The sequence below is a fragment of the Oncorhynchus clarkii genome, chromosome 4 (genome assembly GCF_045791955.1).
Source record: "Oncorhynchus clarkii lewisi isolate Uvic-CL-2024 chromosome 4, UVic_Ocla_1.0, whole genome shotgun sequence".
In the NCBI taxonomy this organism is placed as follows: Eukaryota; Metazoa; Chordata; class Actinopteri; order Salmoniformes; family Salmonidae; genus Oncorhynchus; species Oncorhynchus clarkii.
In genome coordinates this window covers 5,801,903-5,828,738 of record NC_092150.1, presented here as the reverse complement: position 1 = coordinate 5,828,738, position 26,836 = coordinate 5,801,903, and the positions used below count along the sequence as shown (strand labels likewise).

The 26,836-nt window shown below is 42.8% G+C and overlaps 2 protein-coding genes across 3 annotated transcripts in view; both read right to left on the bottom strand.

Moving 5' to 3' along the window:
* Positions 1 to 1,697: 1,697 nt before the first annotated feature.
* On the bottom strand, positions 1,698 to 16,116 carry LOC139407533 (serum amyloid A-like 1). Of its 2 annotated transcripts, XM_071151350.1 has the most exons (14): positions 15,919 to 16,062; positions 15,304 to 15,494; positions 14,674 to 14,775; positions 12,385 to 12,468; positions 11,760 to 11,839; positions 11,551 to 11,610; positions 9,980 to 10,095; positions 7,339 to 7,528; positions 6,215 to 6,297; positions 5,883 to 6,074; positions 5,438 to 5,616; positions 5,094 to 5,186; positions 2,333 to 2,459; positions 1,698 to 1,922 (listed from the first exon to the last, which is right to left on the bottom strand). In XM_071151350.1, the coding sequence occupies exons 1-13, from the start codon at positions 15,920 to 15,922 to the stop codon at positions 2,367 to 2,369; spliced, it is 1,467 nt and encodes a 488-aa protein (XP_071007451.1). In that variant the 5' UTR covers positions 15,923 to 16,062; the 3' UTR covers positions 1,698 to 1,922; positions 2,333 to 2,366. The 2 variants fall into 2 exon arrangements, with proteins under 2 accessions (XP_071007451.1, XP_071007449.1); XM_071151348.1 differs by having other exon boundaries at positions 1,698 to 2,459; positions 15,919 to 16,116.
* A 7,369-nt stretch (positions 16,117 to 23,485) lies between these two features.
* The window catches only part of LOC139407474 (mucin-2-like), a 51,304-nt gene continuing 47,953 nt past the window's right edge, over positions 23,486 to 26,836 (bottom strand). The window contains exons 41-43 of the mRNA XM_071151270.1: positions 24,390 to 24,429; positions 24,059 to 24,182; positions 23,486 to 23,749 (exon numbers count right to left, since the gene is read on the bottom strand). Coding sequence (XP_071007371.1) covers positions 23,539 to 23,749; positions 24,059 to 24,182; positions 24,390 to 24,429 — 375 coding nt within the window. The 3' untranslated portion in view covers positions 23,486 to 23,538. The remainder of the gene's footprint in view (positions 23,750 to 24,058; positions 24,183 to 24,389; positions 24,430 to 26,836) is intronic.

Below are 26,836 nucleotides of genomic sequence, written 5' to 3'. Positions count from 1 at the left end.
CCATTAGAAAGAGTATTCTGCATATCAAATCCCTTTAAAGCTCTAATTAAAAAGCTGCTATATATTCACTCTGCCTCCCTGCTTTCGTCAGTGAGCTGGAAGTACGCAGGTTGTCCCTCTGGTACCCTGGTGGGCGAGGGTCCGGGCCTGCTTCTGGGAACCAAATTAGTTCATTGTTAGGAGAGGACTAGGGGGCCTTTCATCTGGGGTGGGGGGGGTTGCATCCTAAATAGCACACTATTCCCCAATGTAGTGCACTACTTTTTGGCCAGAACCCTACGGGATCGTGGTCTAAAGTAGTGCACTACATAGGGAATAGTGTGCTATTTGAGAGACGAGCCTTAGTAGATGCAGTTCTGTCGTTATGGAGTGATTGTCATCCTCTGTGTCGTCATCACCGGCCTCTCAGTGCTCATATGCTAAGAAAGGAGGCCTCAATACAGGTACAGTGACCCTCTTTTGGCGGTCACTCATCCTCGTCGTACCGAGGGAAAATAAATATTAATTTGGCAGCGATTTTGTGATTGTTTCCTGAAACATAAATATGAATTTCGCAAAATATCACATGAAGTGTGTTTTTCCCCTCTCTTTAAAAAAAATATTAACTCACACTCAGAAAAAACAAGATTGAACGTAATTCTGTGTAATTCTGTGTAATTCTGTGTAATTCTGTGATTCTGTGTAATTTATTTCTATTATTTCTTATTCTTGTTTCCTAAAGCATGAATGGAAAGACGCAAACAGAAAGTAAACTAATAAACAGCATGAAATCTTACCCACATGTCATTAGGTAAAACACCTATTGTATACTAACGCACCTATACACACACACACACACACACACCTGTACACACTAATGTATTGATGTCTAGGCAGCTTTCCACGGACCCAGGTTTATTCAAGACGTCAGATTTAGGAGACGTGTTTAAAGATCGCTAACATTTTATCCTTTCTACAGTGCCGGATTTGACTTTGGTCTAAACTTTCTTTATTGCGACAAATAATGGAAATAAATTAATTTAGAATAAAATATGATTTTTTTCCCCTTCAAATAATTAATAATAAACTATGAAGCTCAACTCCACATTTATTTCTAAATCAAATTTGTTCAATTATACACATTTTTCCTTGCAGGATCCTAGTCCCGACTCTCATTGGCTGAATCGTTTCGCCTTGCTTTTCTGATTGGCCGGAAGCCAGTTTCACCATCCAATTATTTCAGATTTACAGGAGTGCAAATTTCACCATGGCGATACGTTGGAACATGAGAATGATTAGAATATTGCAAATATTAATAAAGTTTTCAAATCAAATCAAATCAAAGGGTTTTGGATTCTACACATGCTGGGTTTTTGCAGGCTACCGAAGACATGAAACAAATTAGGTTGGGAGGCATACCGGCTGTCGCCAATTTGTTAACGAGCAATTTGCCTAAATGGGTGATGGGAACACTTTCAACCACTTCATTTTTTATTAGACTTTGTAGGTTTTTGAGTTTAAAAATAAATAAATATATTTTTTCGATATGAAGTCATTATATACAGCTGTTTATTAAATCGACAAGACAGTCATATTGAAACACACCCCAGCAGGCAAATGTCAAATGTATTTTATTTGTGAACTTCCTAAATGTCTACAAAACAAGTTCATGGAAACTTACTGATCGTCCAAATCTGCTGATACAAAATGGTCACGTGAATATTCAATATCTTTATTAAAAACAGCAACAAGTTGACTGGGTGAATAAAAGTCCATTCAATTATCTGTTTGGAGCTGGAAAAAGCTCTCCTTGTCTACAGACTGACAGAAACATGACTGCCAAAATGGTGATAAATTACCATGTTTTCCCAGAAATCCCGGATGGAGGTTCCCTGGAATCAGGAGGGATTAAGCAGGAAATCCGGAGCCTCCAACCAGGATTTCTGGAATACCCGGGAACGTGAGGAAAGTTAGCATCATTTTGCAACCCGACACTGAATAATACAGTAGGACCACATTGGAATATACAATGTAATGATCCTTTTTAGCCACATAAATCTCTTATGTGGCTAAAAAGTGTTTAAAAGTGTTTAAAACATGATATCAAATAACAATACCGTTTTATTTTAAACAAGTTAAACAAGTTAAACAAATAATTGTGTTTTATCTTCTTCTTCCCCCCCCCCCCATTCCATTTTTATAGACCATGATCTAAAAAAACAAAACATTAAAACAGTGGACACCATTTCATGTTTTTCACAGTACAGTCCAAGTGTATTGGTATTGGTATATACAACCTCTCTGTATGCCCAGTGTGGTGCTCCATGGATATAACAGGATCCACTGTGGATACCTTAGTCTGGAGAAGGAAGAGGAGGGCTCGTGGATCAGCTTGGGCTGAGGGAGACGGGAAATTCCTTTCTCACGGTGTCTGCCAGCTGGGGATCAGCCTCCGACAACATGAAGACCAGGTGTTGTACCTATACAGGTGATGTAGGCTTGGTTATGACAACATGAAGACCAGGTGTTGTACCTATACAGAGGGTTGGTTATGACAACATGAAGACCAGGTGTTGTACCTCTACAGGTGATGTAGGCTTGGTTATGACAACATGAAGACCAGGTGTTGTACCTATACAGAGGGTTGGTTATGACAACATGAAGACCAGGTGTTGTACCTCTACAGAGGGTTGGTTATGACAACATGAAGACCAGGTGTTGTACCTCTACAGAGGGTTGGTTATGACAACATGAAGACCAGGTGTTGTACCTATACAGAGGCTTGGTTATGACAACATGAAGACCAGGTGTTGTACCTATACAGGTGATGTAGGCTTGGTTATGACAACATGAAGACCAGGTGTTGTACCTCTACAGAGGGTTGGTTATGACAACATGAAGACCAGGTGTTGTACCTATACAGAGGGTTGGTTATGACAACATGAAGACCAGGTGTTGTACCTATACAGAGGGTTGGTTATGACAACATGAAGACCAGGTGTTGTACCTCTACAGGTGATGTAGGCTTGGTTATGACAACATGAAGACCAGGTGTTGTACCTCTACAGAGGGTTGGTTATGACAACATGAAGACCAGGTGTTGTACCTCTACAGAGGCTTGGTTATGACAACATGAAGACCAGGTGTTGTACCTATACAGAGGGTTGGTTATGACAACATGAAGACCAGGTGTTGTACCTATACAGGTGATGTAGGCTTGGTTATGACAACATGAAGACCAGGTGTTGTACCTATACAGAGGCTTGGTTATGACAACATGAAGACCAGGTGTTGTACCTATACAGAGGGTTGGTTATGACAACATGAAGACCAGGTGTTGTACCTCTACAGAGGCTTGGTTATGACAACATGAAGACCAGGTGTTGTACCTCTACAGAGGCTTGGTTATGACAACATGAAGACCAGGTGTTGTACCTATACAGAGGGTTGGTTATGACAACATGAAGACCAGGTGTTGTACCTATACAGGTGATGTAGGCTTGGTTATGACAACATGAAGACCAGGTGTTGTACCTCTACAGAGGGTTGGTTATGACAACATGAAGACCAGGTGTTGTACCTATACAGAGGGTTGGTTATGACAACATGAAGACCAGGTGTTGTACCTCTACAGAGGGTTGGTTATGACAACATGAAGACCAGGTGTTGTACCTCTACAGAGGCTTGGTTATGACAACATGAAGACCAGGTGTTGTACCTCTACAGAGGGTTGGTTATGACAACATGAAGACCAGGTGTTGTACCTCTACAGGTGATGTAGGCTTGGTTATGACAACATGAAGACCAGGTGTTGTACCTCTACAGGTGACGTAGGCTTGGTTATGACAACATGAAGACCAGGTGTTGTACCTATACAGAGGCTTGGTTATGACAACATGAAGACCAGGTGTTGTACCTCTACAGGTGACGTAGGCTTGGTTATGACAACATGAAGACCAGGTGTTGTACCTATACAGGTGATGTAGGCTTGGTTATGACAACATGAAGACCAGGTGTTGTACCTCTACAGAGGGTTGGTTATGACAACATGAAGACCAGGTGTTGTACCTCTACAGGTGATGTAGGCTTGGTTATGACAACATGAAGACCAGGTGTTGTACCTCTACAGAGGGTTGGTTATGACAACATGAAGACCAGGTGTTGTACCTCTACAGAGGCTTGGTTATGACAACATGAAGACCAGGTGTTGTACCTCTACAGAGGCTTGGTTATGACAACATGAAGACCAGGTGTTGTACCTATACAGAGGGTTGGTTATGACAACATGAAGACCAGGTGTTGTACCTATACAGAGGGTTGGTTATGACAACATGAAGACCAGGTGTTGTACCTCTACAGAGGGTTGGTTATGACAACATGAAGACCAGGTGTTGTACCTCTACAGAGGGTTGGTTATGGCAACATGAAGACCAGGTGTTGTACCTCTACAGGTGACGTAGGCTTGGTTATGACAACATGAAGACCAGGTGTTGTACCTATACAGGTGATGTAGGCTTGGTTATGACAACATGAAGACCAGGTGTTGTACCTCTACAGGTGACGTAGGCTTGGTTATGACAACATGAAGACCAGGTGTTGTACCTCTACAGGTGACGTAGGCTTGGTTATGACAACATGAAGACCAGGTGTTGTACCTCTACAGGTGACGTAGGCTTGGTTATGACAACATGAAGACCAGGTGTTGTACCTATACAGGTGATGTAGGCTTGGTTATGACAACATGAAGACCAGGTGTTGTACCTCTACAGAGGGTTGGTTATGACAACATGAAGACCAGGTGTTGTACCTATACAGGTGATGTAGGCTTGGTTATGACAACATGAAGACCAGGTGTTGTACCTATACAGGTGATGTAGGCTTGGTTATGACAACATCCACTCACACCGGGAGGAAGTGTGAAACCACGTTTCCAGAGAACAAGTGACATCACAGACAAAGACAACATGTAAAACTGGAAATAAACTCTTATTGACCTGATTGAGTATCCCAGCCACCACAATGTTCACGATGTACTGTCCCCCACTGACATCTATATATAGGAGCCTCTGTTTGACAGACACGGTGGATATTACGTATAAAGAGAGAGAACTTACGGCAGGGCTGAACTGGGGGAGCATAGAGCCTACTGCTGACAGACACGTCTTTTCTGTTAGGTAACCTCTCGTCACCAACTCGCACACCGCGTCCTAGGGATCACACACACACACACACACACGTCATTGTAAAGAACAATTTGTTCTTAAACCGACTTGCCTCGTTAAATAAAAAAGTTTAAATGAATAAAATAAATATAGGTTATAAACATACAATATATATACATATATATATAAAAAATATAAAAAAATGTCATAAACTTATTTTGGTTTAGAGATGAAGTAACATCGTAGGAAACGGTGACCGTTTTTTTTTTGATTGACAGTTCCAGCGGCTGCGTTACCTTGGTGAGGTGAGTGATGATGTCAGAGAGGAACTCGACCGTTGTCTGGATCAGAGCCTGGAGCTGCTCATCCACCTTCTCCTCCTCCTCCTCCTCCTTCTTCTCCTTCTGTCCGTGTCCTGAACTGACCTCTCTATGGTACTGCAGCACCCTCAACATGCTCCCAACTAGAGGCAAAACTGGAGAACAGAGACTTTCAGATACTCTGGGATTAAATACAAATTTTTTAAAAAACATTCATTTTGCCTTATAATGTTTTCACTTTCAGGTTACAGTGACTTCCGTTGGTTTTGGTTAGACGATCAGTTAGTGGAAGAAGAAGAAATGAGGCTTTACGTCTCGTGATTAAGCAGTAACAACATCAGAAACCATCTCTCGTTCCTCACGGGACAAGACAGAGAGAGACGGTGTCAGAGACTGAAGTGAAATCCAGGTGGTCTCTTACGCGTGTCTGCTTCGCTGTGCTCTGCTTCCTGGTTCTGACACGCATACAGGACTGACAGGACAGCCAGAGCATGGACCAGTAACCCCTTCTGTTCCTGGAGAACAAACGGAGGGTCGTCTGGCTGACACAGGTCCTCACACACTACCTCACACAGGAAGGTCCATAGAGCCTGGCCCGTCCCACCTGCAACAGCTGGAGACAAGAGATATATTTCATGTCAACTTAGTCAACTTTACTTGCTATGAGTAATGAATAGAGTGGAAATCTTACTAACTTCAGCTCTCAGGATAAAAAAAAACCCACAGCTAGATAGAAATATATTAACGTCTCACCCAGTGTCTGAATCCCATGATGGATAGTGGTGAGGAGCTGGAGGGCATGCAGGTACACCTCTAAACCCTCTGGACTCTCTGATCTGTGGAAACACGAGGACAGCCCCTCATAAAACCCTCTGACCTGTGGAAACACGAGTACAGCCCCTCATAAAACCCTCTGGACTCTCTGACCTGTGGAAACACCAGGATAGCCCCACATAAAACCCTCTGACCTGTGGAAACACGTGGATAGCCCCTAATAAAACCCTCTGGACTCTCTGACCTGTGGAAACACCAGGATAGCCCCACATAAAACCCTCTGACCTGTGGAAACACGTGGATAGCCCCTAATAAAACCCTCTGGACTCTCTGATCTGTGGAAACACGAGGACAGCCCCTCATAAAACCCTCTGACCTGTGGAAACACGAGTACAGCCCCTCATAAAACCCTCTGGACTCTCTGACCTGTGGAAACACCAGGATAGCCCCACATAAAACCCTCTGACCTGTGGAAACACGTGGATAGCCCCTAATAAAACCCTCTGGACTCTCTGACCTGTGGAAACACCAGGATAGCCCCACATAAAACCCTCTGACCTGTGGAAACACGTGGATAGCCCCTAATAAAACCCTCTGGACTCTCTGACCTGTGGAAACACCAGGATAGCCCCACATAAAACCCTCTGACCTGTGGAAACACGAGTACAGCCCCTCATAAAACCCTCTGGACTCTCTGACCTGTGGAAACACCAGGATAGCCCCACATAAAACCCTCTGACCTGTGGAAACACGTGGATAGCCCCTAATAAAACCCTCTGGACTCTCTGACCTGTGGAAACACCAGGATAGCCCCACATAAAACCCTCTGACCTGTGGAAACACGTGGATAGCCCCTAATAAAACCCTCTGGACTCTCTGACCTGTGGAAACACCAGGATAGCCCCACATGTTGCTTGTCATATCAGAATGCCACCACCCAGTGGCTGGTCTGCTGAAAACATGATGTCATGAGGTTTACAAGCTTGCTCTTACTGATACCTCCATCAAAGTGGTTCTAACAGAGAGCTGTTTTTTTTTTTACCAATACCTGCGAAGATAATATTATTATTACATTATAATATTAGCAAAAACAAAATCTTTACCTTAGCTGCTTGGCAGCCTCGAGGAGCGAGGAGGCCACGTCCAGACGTCTCTCCCCCTCCTCCTCTTCTTCTTCTTCCTCCTCGTCTTCGTCACTGGGCTGAGATCCAGCTGTGACCCAGGTCTTCATCAACTCTTCATCCAAGTCAAACAGCTTGTCAACCAGCTCCCCCACCTTCACCAGCAGGTCCACTACACACACACACACACGCAACCACACACACACACACACACACACACACACACAGAATGAAAAGTAAACAGTGGGTCTCACTCAACAGTTTCATCAAATATGTATATTTGTTCTTATGAAGAAAAAAAAAACTGGGAAAAACCCAGAAGCCCCTTCAAGAATAATCAGGCCTGGGTCACCCAGAGGTCAGTGCCGCCTCTTACGGTCTATCCTCTTTCTAACAAAACAAACATGCGCAAATATCAGGGGTTGTAACTTGTTCAGGGAACAGAACGGAAAACACCCAAAAAATGTACGCAATTTTTTTTGAGGAACAGAATCAAAACTGGGAACAAAAGTGATCTATATTATTCAAATCAAATGAAAGTTTATTTGTCACGTGAATACAACAGGTGTAGTAGACCTAACAGTGAAATGCTTATTTACAGCCTCTAACCAACAGTGCAAAAAAGGTATTAGGTGAACAATAGGTAAGTAAATAAATAAAACAACAGTAAAAAGACAGGCTATATACAGTAGAGGCTATATACAGTAGCGAGGCGTCTTCACCACCTGCTGGAGGGCCTAGTGATCCCGAATTAGGAACCAAAGGAACCAACTGCGCCTTGTTGACAAGAGTGGTGGAGATGTTGGTCCATGTCAAGTCCTTGGTGATTTAAAAAAAAACATCTGACTCTCTTTACTACAGTCCAGTTGATGTGGATAAGGGTTCCCAGTCTTCTGCTTCCTGAAGTCAATAAATCAACTCCTTTGTTTTGCTGACGTTGAGAAGGAGATTGTGGTGCCAGGAAAACAACGCCGGTTCACTTATCTCCTTCCTATAGTCTGACTCCTTGTCGTTGTTGGTTATCAGGCCTACAACCGTGATGTTGTGCAAAGACATGCAATCGTTGGGTGATTCCTAACTGACCTAAAGGCAGGGAATTTTTACTAGGATTAAATGTCAGGAATTCTGAAAACGGATTTTAAAAGTATTTGGCGAAGGTGCATGTAAGCTTCCCGATTTCCAACTGTACATCGGTGCTCCTGTTGTGTGCGGGCCGTGTGAATAGTGATGGAAATGGCATCTTTCGTGGATCTGTTGCAGCATTGGGCTCATTGGAGTGGGGCCAGTGTGCCTGGCATGCTGGCCTGGATGTGGCATGCTGGCCTGGATGTCCCATGCTGGCTTTGTGAACTTAAATTATTTAAAACATTTAAAAGAATGTTATAGCTAGGCAAGTCAGTTAAGAACAAATGCCTAACACAGCCAAGTGGGTTATCTGCCTTGTTCAGGGAAAGAACAACAGATTTTTACCTTGTCAGTTCCGGGATTCAATCTAGCAACCTTCCGGTTACTAGTCCAATGCTCTAACCACTAGGCTACCCTGTCGCCCCAAATAGTCCCTCAGAGATGTCTTCATGTCAGCCTTGGAGAGCGAAAGCACCTGGTCTTCCGGAACAGCGAGAGTCCTCCTGGATGGCTCGGTATTGTCTGCCTCGAAGCGAGCATAGAATGTGTTAAGCCCGTCCGGGACGGAGGCTTCGGTGGACACCAGGCAGCTGGATGTGCCTTCTGTAGTTTGTGATAGCATGTACTCCTTGCCACAAGTGACGCAAGTCTGACTTGTCGAATATCGATTCAAGTTTGAGACTGCATAGTCTTTTTTTGCATCCCTAATGGATTTTGCGGAGCTCATAAGTGCTTGCCTTGCATGGCGTTGTGTGCCATAGAGTCGCCGGGGTTCGTTCCGCTGACATAGAATGCTGCAGAACGGGCTCTAAGCATAGTACGGATTCCTCCGTTCATCCAGAGATTTTGGTTGGGGGTATGTCTGATTGTTATTGTGGGTACAACATCATGAACACGTTTCCTAATGAAACCGGTGACTGACGATGTATATTCCTCATTGTTCATAGATGAGTCCCTGGGTGGATGAATCTTTGAACATGTTCTAAATCAATATTCTCAATATACCTCACATTTGTGCAAGTCACGTTTGACAAATCAAATTTTATTGGTCACATACACATGGTTAGCAGATGTTAATGCGAGTGTAGCGAAATGCTTGTGCGTCTAGTTCCGACAATGCAGTAATAACCAACAAGTTATCTAGCTAACAATTCCAAAACTACAGTCTTATACACAGTGTAAGGGGATAAAGAATATGTACATAAAGATATATTAATGAGTGATGGTACAGAATGGCATAGGCAAGATGCAGTAGATGGTATCGAGTACAGTATATACATATGAGATGAGTAATGTAGGGTATGTAAACAAAGTGACATAGTTTAAAGTGGCTAGTGGTACATGTATTACATAAAGATGCAGTAGATGATATAGAGTACAGTATATACATATACATATGAGATGAATAATGTAGGGTATGTAAACAAATGATTCCCAGTAGATTGGAAAGAAAACATCTTTCATCACATTGAGTTGTTGTAACATATGAAGGACCTACTGTTGGTGGAGCTGCACATGATGAAGCAGAGGCTGGAACACACAGAGGTCTGCTGTCGTACCCTCTCCAGCCACAGAGAAGACACATCGCTCTGGGACACACAGGTCAGCAGCAGTCTGGACAAAAAGACATTCGCACCAATCACTAACGAGATATCAACAAAAACCGCAGTCTAAAGGCAATAGAAGACTTTGACAAGACCTGGGCATGATTTCCCGATAGCCATGGAACTTAAGGCATACGAGTGGTTTGACGATGCATCGTTCCTACAACGGCCGAAAATATAACATGTGTTTGCAAAAACACCTCGCATAATATTATTTACAAAAAAAAAAAATGTAACGTTGGCCAAGTGTGTCATTGGAGCATGTGTTGAATACTGACAGGATGGAACGAAAAAGGGGGCTCCCGAGTGGCGCAGAAGTCTAAGGCACTGCATCTCAGTGCTTGAGGCGTCACTACAGACACCCTGGTTCAAAGCCAGGCTGTATCACAACCGGCCGTGATTGGGAATCACATAAGGCGGCGCACAATTGGCAAAGAGTCGTCTGGGTTTGGCCGGTGTAGGCCGTCATTGTAAATAAGAATCTGTTCTTAACTGACTTCCTAGTTAAATAAAGGTTCAATTAAAAAAAATGAATTTAAAGCCTGACAAGGCTCTCAGATCAGCATTCTCCATTCAAATCTGACCTTAACATTAGAAGTATTCCACAATACTGACGACAGATCAGCTCATATTACCACCTACAGCTGAAAATATTGAGCTGGCTTATTATAATGCTTAGTCCTACTCTATAATAATACACATCATGAAATATATTGAGGCCAAAATAAATTACAGACAATGTAGCCTACAATTAGCAAAAATAGAACTAAAATTGGACTGAACATGTAATGAATTTCAATATGATTCAACTATACAGAACTATGCAGCCAAATTGAGGTGGTTCTGTCCTCGAGCTCTTCTTGTCCATTAAATGTTCTGTACATGATGTTTTGTGTGGAACCCCAAGGAAGAGTCGCTGACGCTTTCACAACAGCTAATGTGGTGGATCCTAATAAAAAACACCAACAAATACCTATAGGACTAATGTATATATTCTGTATAGAGTCATCTTGGTTTTCGTTTGAAGCATGTTTTTAACAATTGCAACAACATTGGAAACTTTGTAGTCAACTTCATTCCCAAGTTATCGGAGGTCACAGAGACAGATAGACAGCTCGATTCTATGTTTAGCGGAGGATCTTTTGTGTATAAAGTGAGGTGGAACTGTAAAAAAAAATATATATTCTAATGTCGCACTTAGCGGTTCTACGAGTGGTCACAAGTAGTTGGCAAATAACGAACGCGTCGATGGTTTTGAGAAACAACTCGGAGATTTAACAACGCTCCTACGAAGGTTCGAACGACGATCTTAGCCTTAAGATGCTTTAGGGAAACCATGCTCAGTTCATTTGCGTAGAGTTACATCTCTCTATTAAAAAAAAAAAGTATATAAATCATTGTGCTTCTTCCTCTTATTTGACAACAGACAATGAAGGATTTTCTAGCCTTTTCAGGGTATTCTCACCTGCTTGTCTCCAGCAGTGTAGGGGGATCAGTGTCTCCAAGAAGGAGCAACAGCACCACCCTGTGGAGAGAAACAGAATTACACCAGAGAAACAGTTAATGCCCAACGTGAGTTGGAACGGTGCTGTACATATCAGAGTCAACACAGTACTGTTCAGGCTGTCATGACAGTGTGAAAGGGGTTTTTAGTAAATGGCCATCTCCACCTACCCTAGGTCGTTGTTCTGGCTGAGGGTCAGACAAGTGTCAGGGAAGCAGGCTATGTTACCCAGGATCCCCACACATATCTCCTGGGGCGAGAGGACAAGGGAAAACATCAACAAGACACCATGGCAACATGATGTTGTGCCAATTTAAAATGTTGCTGGGTGGGTTACAACTGGGGGAAAAGGAATATTCATTTATATTATTATTCATATTAATATTGCATTTCAAAGACTAGATGGTGGACTGATTAAGCAATACGGCAATAGGGGGGGGTGATATATGGTGATATCTACCATCGTATACCACAAACCCCTGAGGTGCCTTATTGCTTTGTCATACCCGTTGGTATACGGTCTGATATACCACAGCTGTCAGCAAAAATCAGAATTCCGGAAGTCGAACCACCCAGTTTATAATGGCCATATACCACGAACCCCTGAGGTGCCTTATTGCTATTATAAACTGGTCACCAACGTAATTAGAGTAGTAAAAATATATATTTTTGTCATATTTGTGGTATACCACAGCAGCCAGCCAAATCAGAATTCAGGGGGGGTCGAACCACCTCGTTTTATAATAGAGTACAACACACACGAGGTAAACTAGAACACTAAAACAGGTCACTCACAGTGAGACGAGGGCATCGAGACTTAGTGATCACTCCCAGGAGGATATCTGCAGCTTTGAACTCCTGTAAGAAACCAGCCACATCCTACAGAGAGACAGGCAGACAGGGTCATATTATAACCCATCAAATTTCACATTACATCAAAAACATTTGTAACATAAAAGTTACATTTTTACAGCCGACTCATGACAATATAAACTAGTTATCATACTCCTGGTATTTATTTAAACATCTCTGTATACAGAATTTTAAAAAACAAAAAATTTAATTGTACCTTTATTTAACTAGGCAAGTCAGTTAAGAACAAATTCTTATTTTCAATGACGGCCTAGGAACAGTGGGTTAACTGCCTGTTCAGGGGCAGAACGACAGCTCAGCTCGGGGATTTGAACTTGCAACCTTCCGGTTACTAGTCCCACGCTCTAACCACTAGGCTACCCTGCCGCCCCAAATACATACACACTGAGTATACAGAATATACACACTGAGTATACAAACATTAGGAACACCTGCTCTTTTACTAGGGTAGCCTAGTGGTTAGAACGTTGGACTAATAACCGAAAGGTTGCAAGAGTGTCGAGGCACAGGTCTGGGGAAGGACACCAAACAATTTATGCAGCATTGAAGGTTCCCAAGAACACAGTGGCCTCCATCATTCTTAAATGGAAGAAGTTTGGAAACACCAAGACTCTTCCTAGAGCTGCCCGGCCAAACTGAGAAATTGGGGGAAAAAGGGCCTTGGTCAGGGAGGTGACCAAGAACCTGATTGTCACTCTGACAGAGCTCCAAAGTTCCTCTGTGGAGATGGGGGAACCTTCCAGCACTCCACCAATCAGGCCTTTATGTTAGAGTGGCCAGACAGAAGCCACTCCTCAGTAAAAGGCACATGACAGCCCGCTTGGAGTTTGCAAAAAGGCACCTAAAGGACTCTGTGACCATGAGAAACAAGATTATCTGGTTTAATGAAACCAAGATTGAACCCTTTGGCCTGAATGCCAAGTGGCACGTCTGGAGGAAACCTGGCACCCTGCCTAAGGTGAAGCATGGTGGAGGCAGCATCAAGCTGTGAGAAAGTTTTTCAGCCACAAGGAGACTAGTCAGGATCGAGGGAAAGAAGAACAGAGTAAGGTACAGAGAGATCCTTGATGAAAACCTGCTCCAGAGTGCTCAGGACCTCAGACTGAGGCGAAGGTTCACCTTCCCACAGGACAACGACCCTAAGCACACAGCCAAGACAACGCAGGAGTGGCTTCGGGACAAGTCTCTGAATGTCCTTGAGTCCAGCCCGGATTTGAACCCGATTGAACATCTCTGGAAAGACCTGAAAATAGCTGTGCAGCGACGCTCCCCATCCAACCTGACAGAGCTTGAGAGGATCTGCAGAGAAGAATGGGAGAAACTCCCCCAAATACAGGTGTGTCAAGCTTGTAGCGTCATACCCAAGAAGAGGCTATAATCACTGCCAAAGGTGCTTCAACTAAGTACTCAGTAAAGGGTCTGAATACTTATGTAAATGTGATATTTCAGTTTTTAATTTTTAATAAATTAGCAAAAATGTCTTAAACTGTTTTTTCTTTGTCTTTATGGGGTATTGTGTGCAGATTGATTTTAGAATAAGGCTGTAACCTAACAAGATGTGGAAGAATTTAAAGGGTCTGAATACGTTCAGAAGACACTGTATATATTCCAGATGTAAATAGACATTTGAGAGAGAGAGAGAGAGAGAGAGAGAGAGAGAGAGAGAGGAGAGACAGACAGACAGAGAGAGAAAGAGAGGAGAGAAAGACAGACAGAGAGAGGAGAGACAGACAGAGAGAGAGAGAGAGGAGAGACAGACAGAGAGAGAGAGAGGAGAGAGAGAGAGAGGGGAGAGACAGACAGAGAGAAAGAGGAGAGACAGACAGACAGAGAGAGAGGAGAGACAGACAGAGAGAGAGGAGAGACAGACAGAGAGAGAGAGAGAGAGAGAGGAGAGACAGACAGACAGACAGACAGAGAGACAGAGAGAGAGAGACAGAGAGACACAGAGAGAGAGACACAGAGAGAGAGAGACACAGAGAGAGAGAGAGAGAGAGAGAGAGAGAGAGAGAGAGAGAGAGAGAGAGAGACAGAGAGACTATTTGCACATTGTTACACTGTACATAGCCAAAAATATAACATTATTTTGAAACTTTCGTGATTGTAATGTTTACTGTTCATTTCTGATTGTTTATTTAACTTGCTTTGTCAATGTAAAACATGTTTCCCATGCCAATAAAGCCCTTTTGAATTGAAGAGAGAGACACACACCTTATCCATGGCCATATCCCAGATCTTACACAGCTCATCCTCATCTTCCTCTGGTAGCTGCATCTGGGCATCAGAGTCTCCCATGTTCTGCTCCGACACAATCTGTAGGACATAACAACAACAACAACGATGATCAACGATGCATTTTGAACACAAGATGACAAAATATGTTTTGCATATTAACAGTAAAATGCACAAGATGGAAGAGCACTTTCTGTAATGAGCAACAACAACAAAAAAAGAGTGCTGGACATAATGCATTATATGATGGAAAACGCATCCTCACCATAACCCTTTCTAGACTTCAATAGCCTAGAGGAGTTGTCTCTTCTCATGAAGGTATACTTCATATACTTCAGTTGGTATTTGATCAGCAACAAGTAATACTGTATTGCAACAATGTACCGGTTTCCTACCTGAATCTTAACCGGTAACCGGTTGCCTACCTGAATCTTAACCGGTTGCCTACCTGAATCTTAACCGGTTGCCTACCTGAAACATAACCAGTTGCCTACCTGAATCTTAACCGGTTGCCTACCTGAATCTTAACCGGTTGCCTACCTGAATCTTAACCGGTTGCCTACCTGAATCTTAACCGGTTGCCTACCTGAATCTTAACCGGTTGCCTACCTGAATCAGACGGGTAAAGGTGCTGAACAGCCAATGTTTGCTATAAACTGTCTCCCCTATAGCATCCACCTCTTCCCCGCCCTGCTCCCCCTCTCTGTCCGGGGGTGGTGAGGGGTTACGGTCCATGACAGGAGAGTTCGCCGGGGAGGATGACCGGATGCTGGAGTTGTCGTCATCCACGCTGTGGTCCTCTAAACAGAAACACAATAAGGTCAAGTAAAACGCACAATGCTGGCTGCTACCTCCGGAGGTGTGCAGGGCCATGTTCAGTACGTAAAACGTTCTCATTGTCAGAGATGGAGGTTTGTTCTATCTAGGTCATTTCTATCTGAACGTTTCAAAACGTCGTGTCCTGCTGAATGCGCCCCAGGATAGGGTAAGGACGGCTTCGCAGGGGGAAGGTAGCTACATTTAGCCGGTCGATGTTGGCTAGTAGATGTTCCTGGAATGTTAGCCAAGACAGAAGATCAAGGCTAGCAAAGCCTTAAAAATATAATGCCATAGCATTTGCTAGCTAGCCATGTTAGCTGCTCAGACCGGCTAGTTTCAGTAGCTCTATTAACGTTAGTGTCCCTGTGCACATTACAACAAAGCCATCAATTTCCTTGAGCTCACCCATGAATGTTGACTGTCGTTCCTCGAGTATAATGATGGGCTTATATCACTGTGTTATCCAGAAACGTATGTTCACTTTAGTCGAATTGCTTGCTAACCAAAACAAACATTGCTAGTCACGGCTAATGTTTTCAAATGAGCCTCCAATGCAATAGAAGGAACGCGCATGCGTGTGAAGGGTATCATACCACAGAGTTTCAAAAACCCAGAGGCACAACATCGCGAGATTTCCGGGAACGCTAGCGAAACAGACCATACCGGGGTTTGAGGAGTCAATGAGAGAATTGAAACACCGACAGTGTTCTTGCGTTTTCGGTCACCAGAAGTACATTAATTTCCAATCAAACGCTGCGTATGCATAAGACGGCTTGACAGAAACGGTAGCAGAAGGTGAATGTTAAACTTTTGTACAGATATCCAGATGATTAAATAAAATCATAAAAATTATGCTGCGTACCAAAATCATGACAGCTGTGATGGAAACAGGAATTTCGGTAACATTTTGTAAATACCAACAGATAATTTGTTAGTTTGACATGGTGGGAACTTTTTATGTCGGTCAAATTAATTATGCGAGAAATGGCGGTCTTTATGCTCAAATATTGATATTAATAACTATCATCAATGTAAACTTGGGAGTCACTCCGATGACATGGTGTGTGGTCCTCCCATTACAACTCAGGAAACCATGCAGTTTATTACGCATTGATCACATCTTGGTACACCAGAATTACATTAATTTCCAATGAAGGCGTTTGCCTTGCAGCATTGTGTTGCAGATGCAGTTGCATTATGTTCGATGTGGTGCGGTGCGTAGGCTAGATTTATCGAAGGTATGCGTGAAACTGTATGCGTAGACAGCTTGACAGATTTATTTTTTTGCATACATATCCATACGATATTGCATATACTATTCTGTGTAATTCGCTGTCCTTGTGTTCGAAGCATTAGGCTACAGATTAAATAAATTACGGGATTTTCTGGGATTTGTTGAAATAACACTCAATCATTCAACCCTTTGTAAATAAGTCAGTTCTAAACGTAAAGACTTGAAACTCAAAATTCTGTAAGAGCATACCCCACGTTCAGCTCCCTGTGTCAACCGGAAGGGCCTTAAATTGCAGTCATAGGGGCTGTTTTGAAGGGTTAAAACGGTCACATCTTTCCAAAACTTCATATGTGTGATTAGGCAACCCTCATGAACTGTAAATCAGTCATTTCTCCCAACAGATGTCAAAGAAATAACTCACACACACACACACAGCAAGGATGGAGTGACACAGTGCGGGGCTTAAAGATACACAGAGCCAGCAATGGCATTACATAATCTCTAGGCAGTGCCGAGTTCAACGAGTAGCTCGCTCGGTCTGAGCGCAGCGAACGTGAAAAAAAGTAGGCCCAAAATGAAGCCTGGCCTTAAAGTTCAGGTGCTTTTGGGTGACAGGGGGAGAACCGTTAGGGTTAGAAGCACAATTCGACCTCGGGAATGTTCCTGAGGTCCTCCCGATCTGTGCAAGCCTAACCTTGACCATCTGGCATTAACCCTTAACAGTGAAAATAAGGTGTTTACATCAAACCGTTTGCAATGACTTCTCTCCCCATAGGAATACATTGCCTGCTCCCCTAAATTCAACCTAAAGCCTATGTGGGTTATGAATGCCTTATGAACCTGTCTTCGATGACAATTCATCAGGCCACTATGAGGTCTACGTCTGTTGATTCTAAGCTTCCTGCAGCAACCGGAAGTGGTTAAAATCATCCTAAAGGTGTTTCGATGTACCAAACCTGCAGTTTGTGAAAATCACTGCATTCAACCCTGTGTAAATCAGTCAATTCTTAACGTAAATACTTTACATTTTCAGCACCAATTAAGGTCGCTGCTCGGGCTCCAAATGACCTATCGAGCCGAAACTTGGGATTCGGGGTCGCCTCAGCTAGACCTACACATAATGTCAGAACTGGACCCGCAGCTAGAACGTGACTTTGTGTTTTATGTTTTTATTATGGTTTAAACAGAAGGCTCTGTGAATTAAGGGCCTGCTCTGAAATATGTGATAGTTGGCTTCTAAACAAGTTGGAAAAAGGGGGTGTGGTGTCAGTTTGGTGTCAGAATGATATCTAATTAACTGATGGACGGTGACTTGCTGCCTGACTTTTGTCCATTTGCAATATGTTTAAACAGTAATAGACCATCACCAAATTGACATTCTGAAATCAACACCAATGAGCGATGGAGAGGAACCAGAATCACTGCCCGGCCATCCCGAGTTCATCGGGCCAGTCAATTTCGCAAAACAGCCTTATGGACAAGTAAAAATAATATGACAATAAAATATGACAAAAGTATGTTCATACAGTTCTTATACATGTCTAATTGACAACAACAAAAAATCGAAATAATTTTTAAAACTTCTTGACTTTACTTGAGACGCATATGTCTCAAGTAGGCACCTGAAAATGCAAATGCCATACGCTAAATGCTAAATGTACTCGTTAAAACTCAAACCTTGATCAAAATTCACAAGCAGGGTATTGAATTAAAGCTACACTCGTTGTGAACCTAGCCAACAAGTCAGATTTTTAAAATGCTTTTCGGCGAAAGCATGAGAAGCTATTATCTGATAGCATGCACCACCTGAAAATGCCTGAATGCGACGTAAACAAAGACTCTGCTTATCCGACGCAGCACAAAACGCAGAAATAAAATATAAAACATTCATTACCTTTGACGAGCTTCTTTCTTGGCACTCCTATATGCCCCATAAACATCACTATTGGGTCTTTTTTTCGTTTAAATCGGTCCATATATACCCAAAATAGCTTTCTATGGAAGCTGTGTCATTCAGAAAAAAACATCGTTTTTAAACGCTGCGTAATTTTTTAAAATTAAAAAAGTAGACGATAAACTTTCACAAAACACTTCGAAATCCTTTTGTAATCCAATTTTAGGTATTAGTAAACGTTTATAATCTATCAAAATGATTACAGGGCGATGTATATTCAATAGCTCCTCGTCTGCAAATCAATGGCTGCCAATGTCCACATTAACAACATCCTGGTGGAGACTGGAAGAAACGGAAGCCAGATACATGGATTTTCCAACAAAAAATTGGCGACATCGTGTGGAATTTGTATGAATTGCATGCAGGTCGATATTAAATTAAATGTTGTCCTCTTTTAACAGCCCATGGAAGTGACTTATGGAAATTATTTTTAGCTTTCAGAGAGCAGTTTTTCTTGCGTTTTTCAATGAAACACACAATCTGTTATAGTCACAGCCGTGATTTAACCAGTTTTAGAAACTTCAGAGTGTTTTCTATCCACACATACTAATCATATGCATATACTATATTCCTGGCATGAGTAGCAGGACGCTGAAAAGTTGCGCGATTTTTAACAGAATGTTCGAAAAAGGAGGGGGTAGAAGTAAGAGGTTTTAAAAAACGATCCAGAAAGCACTTTTTTAAGGGGGTGATACGTTTTTGAAAAATGTTTCAAATGTTCCAAATTTGACTCTTGGATTGATATTTTCAATATGAAAATTTACCTTGGAGCGCACTCGCCATCTATTGGATTTTCACTGTGTGACACTTGGCATTTTCCATATGACATTTGCAATACGTTTTGAATGAAACGGCGTCCATTTGAGTGGTATTGTACATCGTGTATATGAATCAAATCAAATCAAATTTATTTATATAGCCCTTCGTACATCAGCTGATATCTCAAAGTGCTGTACAGAAACCCAGCCTAAAACCCCAAACAGCAAGCAATGCAGGTGTAGAAGCACGGTGGCTAGGAAAAACTCCCTAGAAAGGCCAAAACCTAGGAAGAAACCTAGAGAGGAACCAGGCTATGTGGGGTGGCCAGTCCTCTTCTGGCTGTGCCGGGTGGAGATTATAACAAAACATGGTCAAGATGTTCAAATGTTCATAAATGACCAGCATGGTCGAATTATAATAAGGCAGAATAGTTGAAACTGGAGCAGCAGCACAGTCAGGTGGACTGGGGACAGCAAGGAGTCATCATGTCAGGTATTCCTGGGGCATGGTCCTATGGCTCAGGTCAGTTGAAACTGGAGCAGCAGCACAGTCAGGTGGACTGGGGACAGCAAGGAGTCATCATGTCAGGTATTCCTGGGGCATGGTCCTATGGCTCAGGTCAGTTGAAACTGGAGCAGCAGCACAGTCAGGTGGACTGGGGACAGCAAGGAGTCATCATGTCAGGTATTCCTGGGGCATGGTCCTATGGCTCAGGTCAGTTGAAACTGGAGCAGCAGCACAGCCAGGTGGACTGGGGACAGCAAGGAGTCATCATGTCAGGTAGTCCTGGGGCATGGTCCTAGGGCTCAGGTCCTCCGAGAGAGAGAAAGAGAGAAGGAGAGAATTAGAGAACGCACACTTAGATTCACACAGGACACCGAATAGGACAGGAGAAGTACTCCAGATATAACAAACTGACCCTAGCCCCCCGACACATAAACTACTGCAGCATAAATACTGGAGGCTGAGACAGGAGGGGTCATATGCTTCGTACGGTGCCAATAAGATGCCATTCATTTTTGTCCATTTCAAGGGGGTATTCCCTTACATTGTCAAAAGACTTGATGGGCTTGTCAACAGTAACTAGGGGTGGTGTGTTTCTTTGGAACAATCAGGTCCATAGTAGCATTGTTTCCACACTCACAGGGTGAAGGTGTTGCAGGATCCCTCACAGTACGCCCCAAAAACAAACCATGAACTAGACAAAAACATCCAGGGGACCATGACTGAACGTTCTAAAATTGTCCTTGACACTGTCCTTCAGGTGACCATATTGTGATGTAAATGTTTGTTTGCAGGGTGAATTCTAACCTCATGTAAACATAGTACTACTTTAGTACTGTATGATAAAACACAAAACAACAAATATATATTTCTGTATTATAATGTCAGGGATGACTCTCTAACTGTCATCCACCAAAGAGATAAAGCCTTGTTTACACCGCAGGCCTTAACGCTCAGATCAGTTTTGTTTTCCAAATCTGTTTTGGAATACTGACTGTCCAAACAGTTACAAGTGACCAAATCACATTTCTGTGTGTGTTCAGACAGCAGTCATTTGTTGACATGGCTACGCTAGTTGTCTTAGTAATGTGTGAGCAGTCAGCAGATCACTCAGAAGTTAAGTAGCAAGCTAAGGTGACAATAATGCCTGCCATGGACATTTCCTAGTTGTTTTGAATGTCCAGAATCATAGTGTAAGAACACCTTTAAAGCCTCGAAGGACAAGAATATCCAACTTTCAAAACCAGTCGGTTTTTGCTAGCCACAGCAGTCAACTAGCTAGCTAGGTAGCTGTTTAGCTAGCCACAGCAGTCATGTAGCTAGCTAGGTAGCTGTTTAGCTAGCCACAGCAGTCAACTAGCTAGCTAGGTAGCTGTTTAGCTAGCCACAGCAGTCAACTAGCTAGCTAGTGTTGGATCCTGTGTTTTACATTATAGCCATTACCATATATATGATTGAATATTATCTGCTGTTGGCTTGTGTATGTACAGTGCCTTGCGAAAGTATTCGGCCCCCTTGAACTTTGCGACCTTTTGCCACATTTCAGGCTTCAAACATAAAGATATAAAACTGTATTTTTTTGTGAAGAATCAACAACAAGTGGGACACAATCATGAAGTGGAACGACATTTATTGGATATTTCAAACTTTTTTAACAAATCAAAAACTAAAAAATTGGGCGTGCAATATTATTCAGCCCCTTTACTTTCAGTGCAGCAAACTCTCTCCAGAAGTTCAGTGAGGATCTCTGAATGATCCAATGTTGACCTAAATGACTAATGATGATAAATACAATCCACCTGTGTGTAATCAAGTCTCCGTATAAATGCACCGGCACTGTGATAGTCTCAGAGGTCCGTTAAAAGCGCAGAGAGCATCATGAAGAACAAGGAACACACCAGGCAGGTCCGAGATACTGTTGTGAAGAAGTTTAAAGCCGGATTTGGATACAAAAAGATTTCCCAAGCTTTAAACATCCCAAGGAGCACTGTGCAAGCGATAATATTGAAATGGAAGGAGTATCAGACCACTGCAAATCTACCAAGACCTGGCCGTCCCTCTAAACTTTCAGCTCATACAAGGAGAAGACTGATCAGAGATGCAGCCAAGAGGCCCATGATCACTCTGGATGAACTGCAGAGATCTACAGCTGAGGTGGGAGACTCTGTCCATAGGACAACAATCAGTTGTATATTGCACAAATCTGGCCTTTATGGAAGAGTGGCAAGAAGAAAGCCATTTCTTAAAGATATCCATAAAAAGTGTTGTTTAAAGTTTGCCACAAGCCACCTGGGAGACACACCAAACATGTGGAAGAAGGTGCTCTGGTCAGATGTTCAAGGGGGCCGAATACTTTCGCAAGGCACTGTATGTGTTATGCAACATAGCTGACTTGAAACATTGTTAAAAGCTTCAGGGCCATGGGCCTTTCTCATGATGGAAAAATACAGAGTAGCATGGGGTGTTGCAGAACAAGCGGTCTTTTGTTAGATAACAGGAGCCAGGTGCGAGATAACGGTATGAGCGCATGGATGTTCTTCACAGCAACAGTTACATCTATCAACAGAAGCGCCAAGAGGCGGGGACCCGCCTGAGCGCCTGCAATAGGCTGAGCAAGTTTAAACCACGCCCAGTCTCTACTGTGATAGGCCAACAGACGGGTTGGAACTGTCTATCACAGTATAAAGAATACTGTTTACATACATCTTGTCAGTTCTCTGTTCTGCCCTGCGTGGTATTACAGAGAGCCCATATATACGAAAGTTGCATTTGCCATTTATTACTTAGCTAATAAAAAATACATAGTATAAAATCGGTGACTCATTGTTATATTTATCCTGGTACCAGATTCGAATTTATGAAACTCTAACACTAGGTAGCTGTTTAGCTAGCCACAGCCGTCAACTAGCTAGCTAGGTAGCTGTTTAGCTAGCCACAGCAGTCAAGTAGTTAGCTAGGTAGCTGTTTAGCTTTCTAGCATATTCACTCATTTGATTGTAAACAATTAACAAGCTAGTTAGTTACCAAACGTTCTTGTTAAACTGTCATCAAATAAGCTAGCAAGCAAAATGCCAAATAACAGTCTAAAAACCACCTGAGGTCAAATTGAGCAAGAGTTGTACTTTCAGACACATGACCTACGAAAGTGGTTTGAAATGTGGCTGGAAATATCTGCTTCCATGTGCTTTTTGGCTGTTCAAACTGTTGGAAAATGTACAGATTCTAATCTGATATGCAACATGTTTTAGGGGGGGGGGGGGAATCACTTCAAACTGCCAGTGTGAAGAAGGCTAAAGAGGTTTCACAGCTTAATAAACCAAAGCTTTCTAAAACAAGGTGCATGCACTTCTACAAGAAAACAAACAATGGACAGAATTATTGGAAGGTTGCATTTTAATAAGATAAGTAAGCATAAGTTTCTACATTTTAAATATGATTTAATCTACATTTGACATATAAATCAAAGCGATTAGATAAATAACAGCCATGTGAAGCAGGGTAGCAGGGTGTTCCTTAGTAAGCAGCGAGTGGATTGGTGCTGGACCATTCCCATCTGTATTAGTACAGATCCCATTTACACCAGCGTGTTGCTGCGTGTCCTGCGGGCAGGCACCCTAATGGCTCTGTTGCAGTCGCTGTGTCTGCAGCTACACTCCTCCACGTGTAGGTAGGTGTAGGGCACCACATCTCCATTCAGACACCGTAGGTCCACCGTGCGGTTACTGGACCGGGACTCCTGGCAACAGGCACACGAGTGGTCCAGAGACGCAGCCATCGCAGAGTACCTGGAGGACGGGAGTGAAAGAGAGGTGTTCACAGAGATTACGAGATCATCTACTCCCCAAGAGACAAAGACACCTCAACAAATGACACGTTTCACAAAACACAAATACATTTAGGGGGTGTGTGTGTGTGTCCCAGACACAGATTAAACCTAGTCCTGGACTAAGAACCATGTTCAATGGAGATTCCTTTAAAATGATTTTCAGTCCATCACTAGGCTTATTAAACTGGACACTGGAACCCTCCCCATGGTGTTGTGGCTGTGATGAGGATCCACTGGGTTGTGATATTAGCATTGTTTCCACACTCACTTGGTGAAGGTGTTGCAGGATCCCTCACAGTACGGCATCTCCACCTCCTCAACAGACTGGCAGCTCTTGTGGTTGATGAAACTCTTCATGGATCCTACCTTACAGGCCTTGTCCTTCTCCACACCTGGTATTGGAGGGAGACACATCGTTATACATGATTCGTCTGGAAAGACCGTGAAAAAGAGCTGCACCTGTTTGAGTTCACTGACTACAAGGTGGCTCTACTTGTCAATCATTATCAATGAGGAATATCAGTGGTTTTATGATGCATGAATCTGATCATATTCCAATCCTGATATAACACCTTTTAATATTTCACTTTCATACTTACAAATTCTACAGCAGCCGTTTGCAGCGGTCTGAATTGAACCCTGTGGAGAAAAAAGTTTCAACGTTTTCTTTACATAATCCATTTCATATTAGGACAAAAGAAGTCATGTTTCTGTCAAATGAAAACTGGTATATTGTGTGTACTGTACTGTGGATCTGATGAAAAAGATTGTGGATCGAAACATTGTAAATAAGGTTGGTAATCGAGAGCATATGCTGTCAGCAGGCCTGTCTGTTCTTGTTATGTTGTGTCCTGTACTCACAGGCTGGTCTATCTGTTCTTGTTATGTTGAGTACTGTACTCACAGGCTGGCCTATCTGTTCTTGTTATGTTGAGTACTGTACTCACAGGTGTTTCTTTCTGTTCTTGTTATGTTGTGTACTGTACTCACAGGCTGGCCTTTCTGTTCTTGTTATGTTGAGTACTGTACTCACAGGCTGGCCTTTCTGTTCTCGTTATGTTGTGTACTGTAATCACAGGCTGGCCTTTCTGTTCTTGTTATGTTGAGTACTGTACTCACAGGCTGGCCTATCTGTTCTTGTTATGTTGAGTACAATACTCACAGGTGTTTCTTTCTGTTCTTGTTATGTTGTGTACTGTACTCACAGGCTGGCCTATCTGTTCTTGTTATGTTGAGTACTGTACTCACAGGTGTTTCTTTCTGTTCTTGTTATGTTGTGTACTGTACTCACAGGCTGGCCTTTCTGTTCTTGTTATGTTGAGTACTGTACTCACAGGCTGGCCTTTCTGTTCTCGTTATGTTGTGTACTGTAATCACAGGCTGGCCTTTCTGTTCTTGTTATGTTGAGTACTGTACTCACAGGCTGGCCTATCTGTTCTTGTTATGTTGAGTACAGTACTCACAGGTGTTTCTTTCTGTTCTTGTTATGTTGTGTACTGTACTCACAGGCTGGCCTTTCTGTTCTTGTTATGTTGAGTACTGTACTCACAGGCTGGCCTTTCTGTTCTCGTTATGTTGTGTACTGTAATCACAGGCTGGCCTTTCTGTTCTTGTTATGTTGTGTACTGTACTCACAGGCTGGCCTTTCTGTTCTTGTTATGTTGTGTCCTGTACTCACAGGCTGGCCTTTCTGTTCTTGTTATGTTGTGTCCTGTACTCACAGGCTGGCCTTTCTGTTCTTGTTATGTTGTGTCCTGTACTCACAGGCTGGCCTTTCTGTTCTCGTTATGTTGAGTACTGTACTCACAGGTTGTTCTTTCTGTTCTTGTTATGTTGTGTCCTGTACTCACAGGTTGTTCTTTCTGTTCTCGTTATGTTGTGTCCTGTACTCACAGGTTGTTCTTTCTGTTCTTGTTATGTTGTCTCCTGTACTCACAGGTTGTTCTTTCTGTTCTCGTTATGTTGTGTCCTGTACTCACAGGCTGGCCTTTCTGTTCTTGTTATGTTGAGTACTGTACTCACAGGCTGGCCTTTCTGTTCTCGTTATGTTGTGTACTGTAATCACAGGCTGGCCTTTCTGTTCTTGTTATGTTGTGTACTGTACTCACAGGCTGGCCTTTCTGTTCTTGTTATGTTGTGTCCTGTACTCACAGGCTGGCCTTTCTGTTCTTGTTATGTTGTGTCCTGTACTCACAGGCTGGTCTATCTGTTCTTGTTATGTTGAGTACTGTACTCACAGGCTGGCCTATCTGTTCTTGTTATGTTGAGTACTGTACTCACAGGTGTTTCTTTCTGTTCTTGTTATGTTGTGTACTGTACTCACAGGCTGGCCTTTCTGTTCTTGTTATGTTGAGTACTGTACTCACAGGCTGGCCTTTCTGTTCTCGTTATGTTGTGTACTGTAATCACAGGCTGGCCTTTCTGTTCTTGTTATGTTGAGTACTGTACTCACAGGCTGGCCTATCTGTTCTTGTTATGTTGAGTACAATACTCACAGGTGTTTCTTTCTGTTCTTGTTATGTTGTGTACTGTACTCACAGGCTGGCCTATCTGTTCTTGTTATGTTGAGTACTGTACTCACAGGTGTTTCTTTCTGTTCTTGTTATGTTGTGTACTGTACTCACAGGCTGGCCTTTCTGTTCTTGTTATGTTGAGTACTGTACTCACAGGCTGGCCTTTCTGTTCTCGTTATGTTGTGTACTGTAATCACAGGCTGGCCTTTCTGTTCTTGTTATGTTGAGTACTGTACTCACAGGCTGGCCTATCTGTTCTTGTTATGTTGAGTACAGTACTCACAGGTGTTTCTTTCTGTTCTTGTTATGTTGTGTACTGTACTCACAGGCTGGCCTTTCTGTTCTTGTTATGTTGTGTCCTGTACTCACAGGCTGGCCTTTCTGTTCTCGTTATGTTGAGTACTGTACTCACAGGTTGTTCTTTCTGTTCTTGTTATGTTGTGTCCTGTACTCACAGGTTGTTCTTTCTGTTCTCGTTATGTTGTGTCCTGTACTCACAGGTTGTTCTTTCTGTTCTTGTTATGTTGTCTCCT

Excerpts from the sequence above, each read along its gene's own strand:
- LOC139407533 (XM_071151348.1), bottom strand. Across the intron at positions 7,529-9,979 it reads CATGTGCAGCTCCACCAACA|TGGACCTGCTGGTGAAGGTG; the intron begins GTAGGTCCTTCA and ends GTGTGTGTGTAG. Across the intron at positions 2,460-5,093 it reads TCCCCCAGTTCAGCCCTGCC|GTACAACACCTGGTCTTCAT; the intron begins GTAAGTTCTCTC and ends TCACCTGTATAG.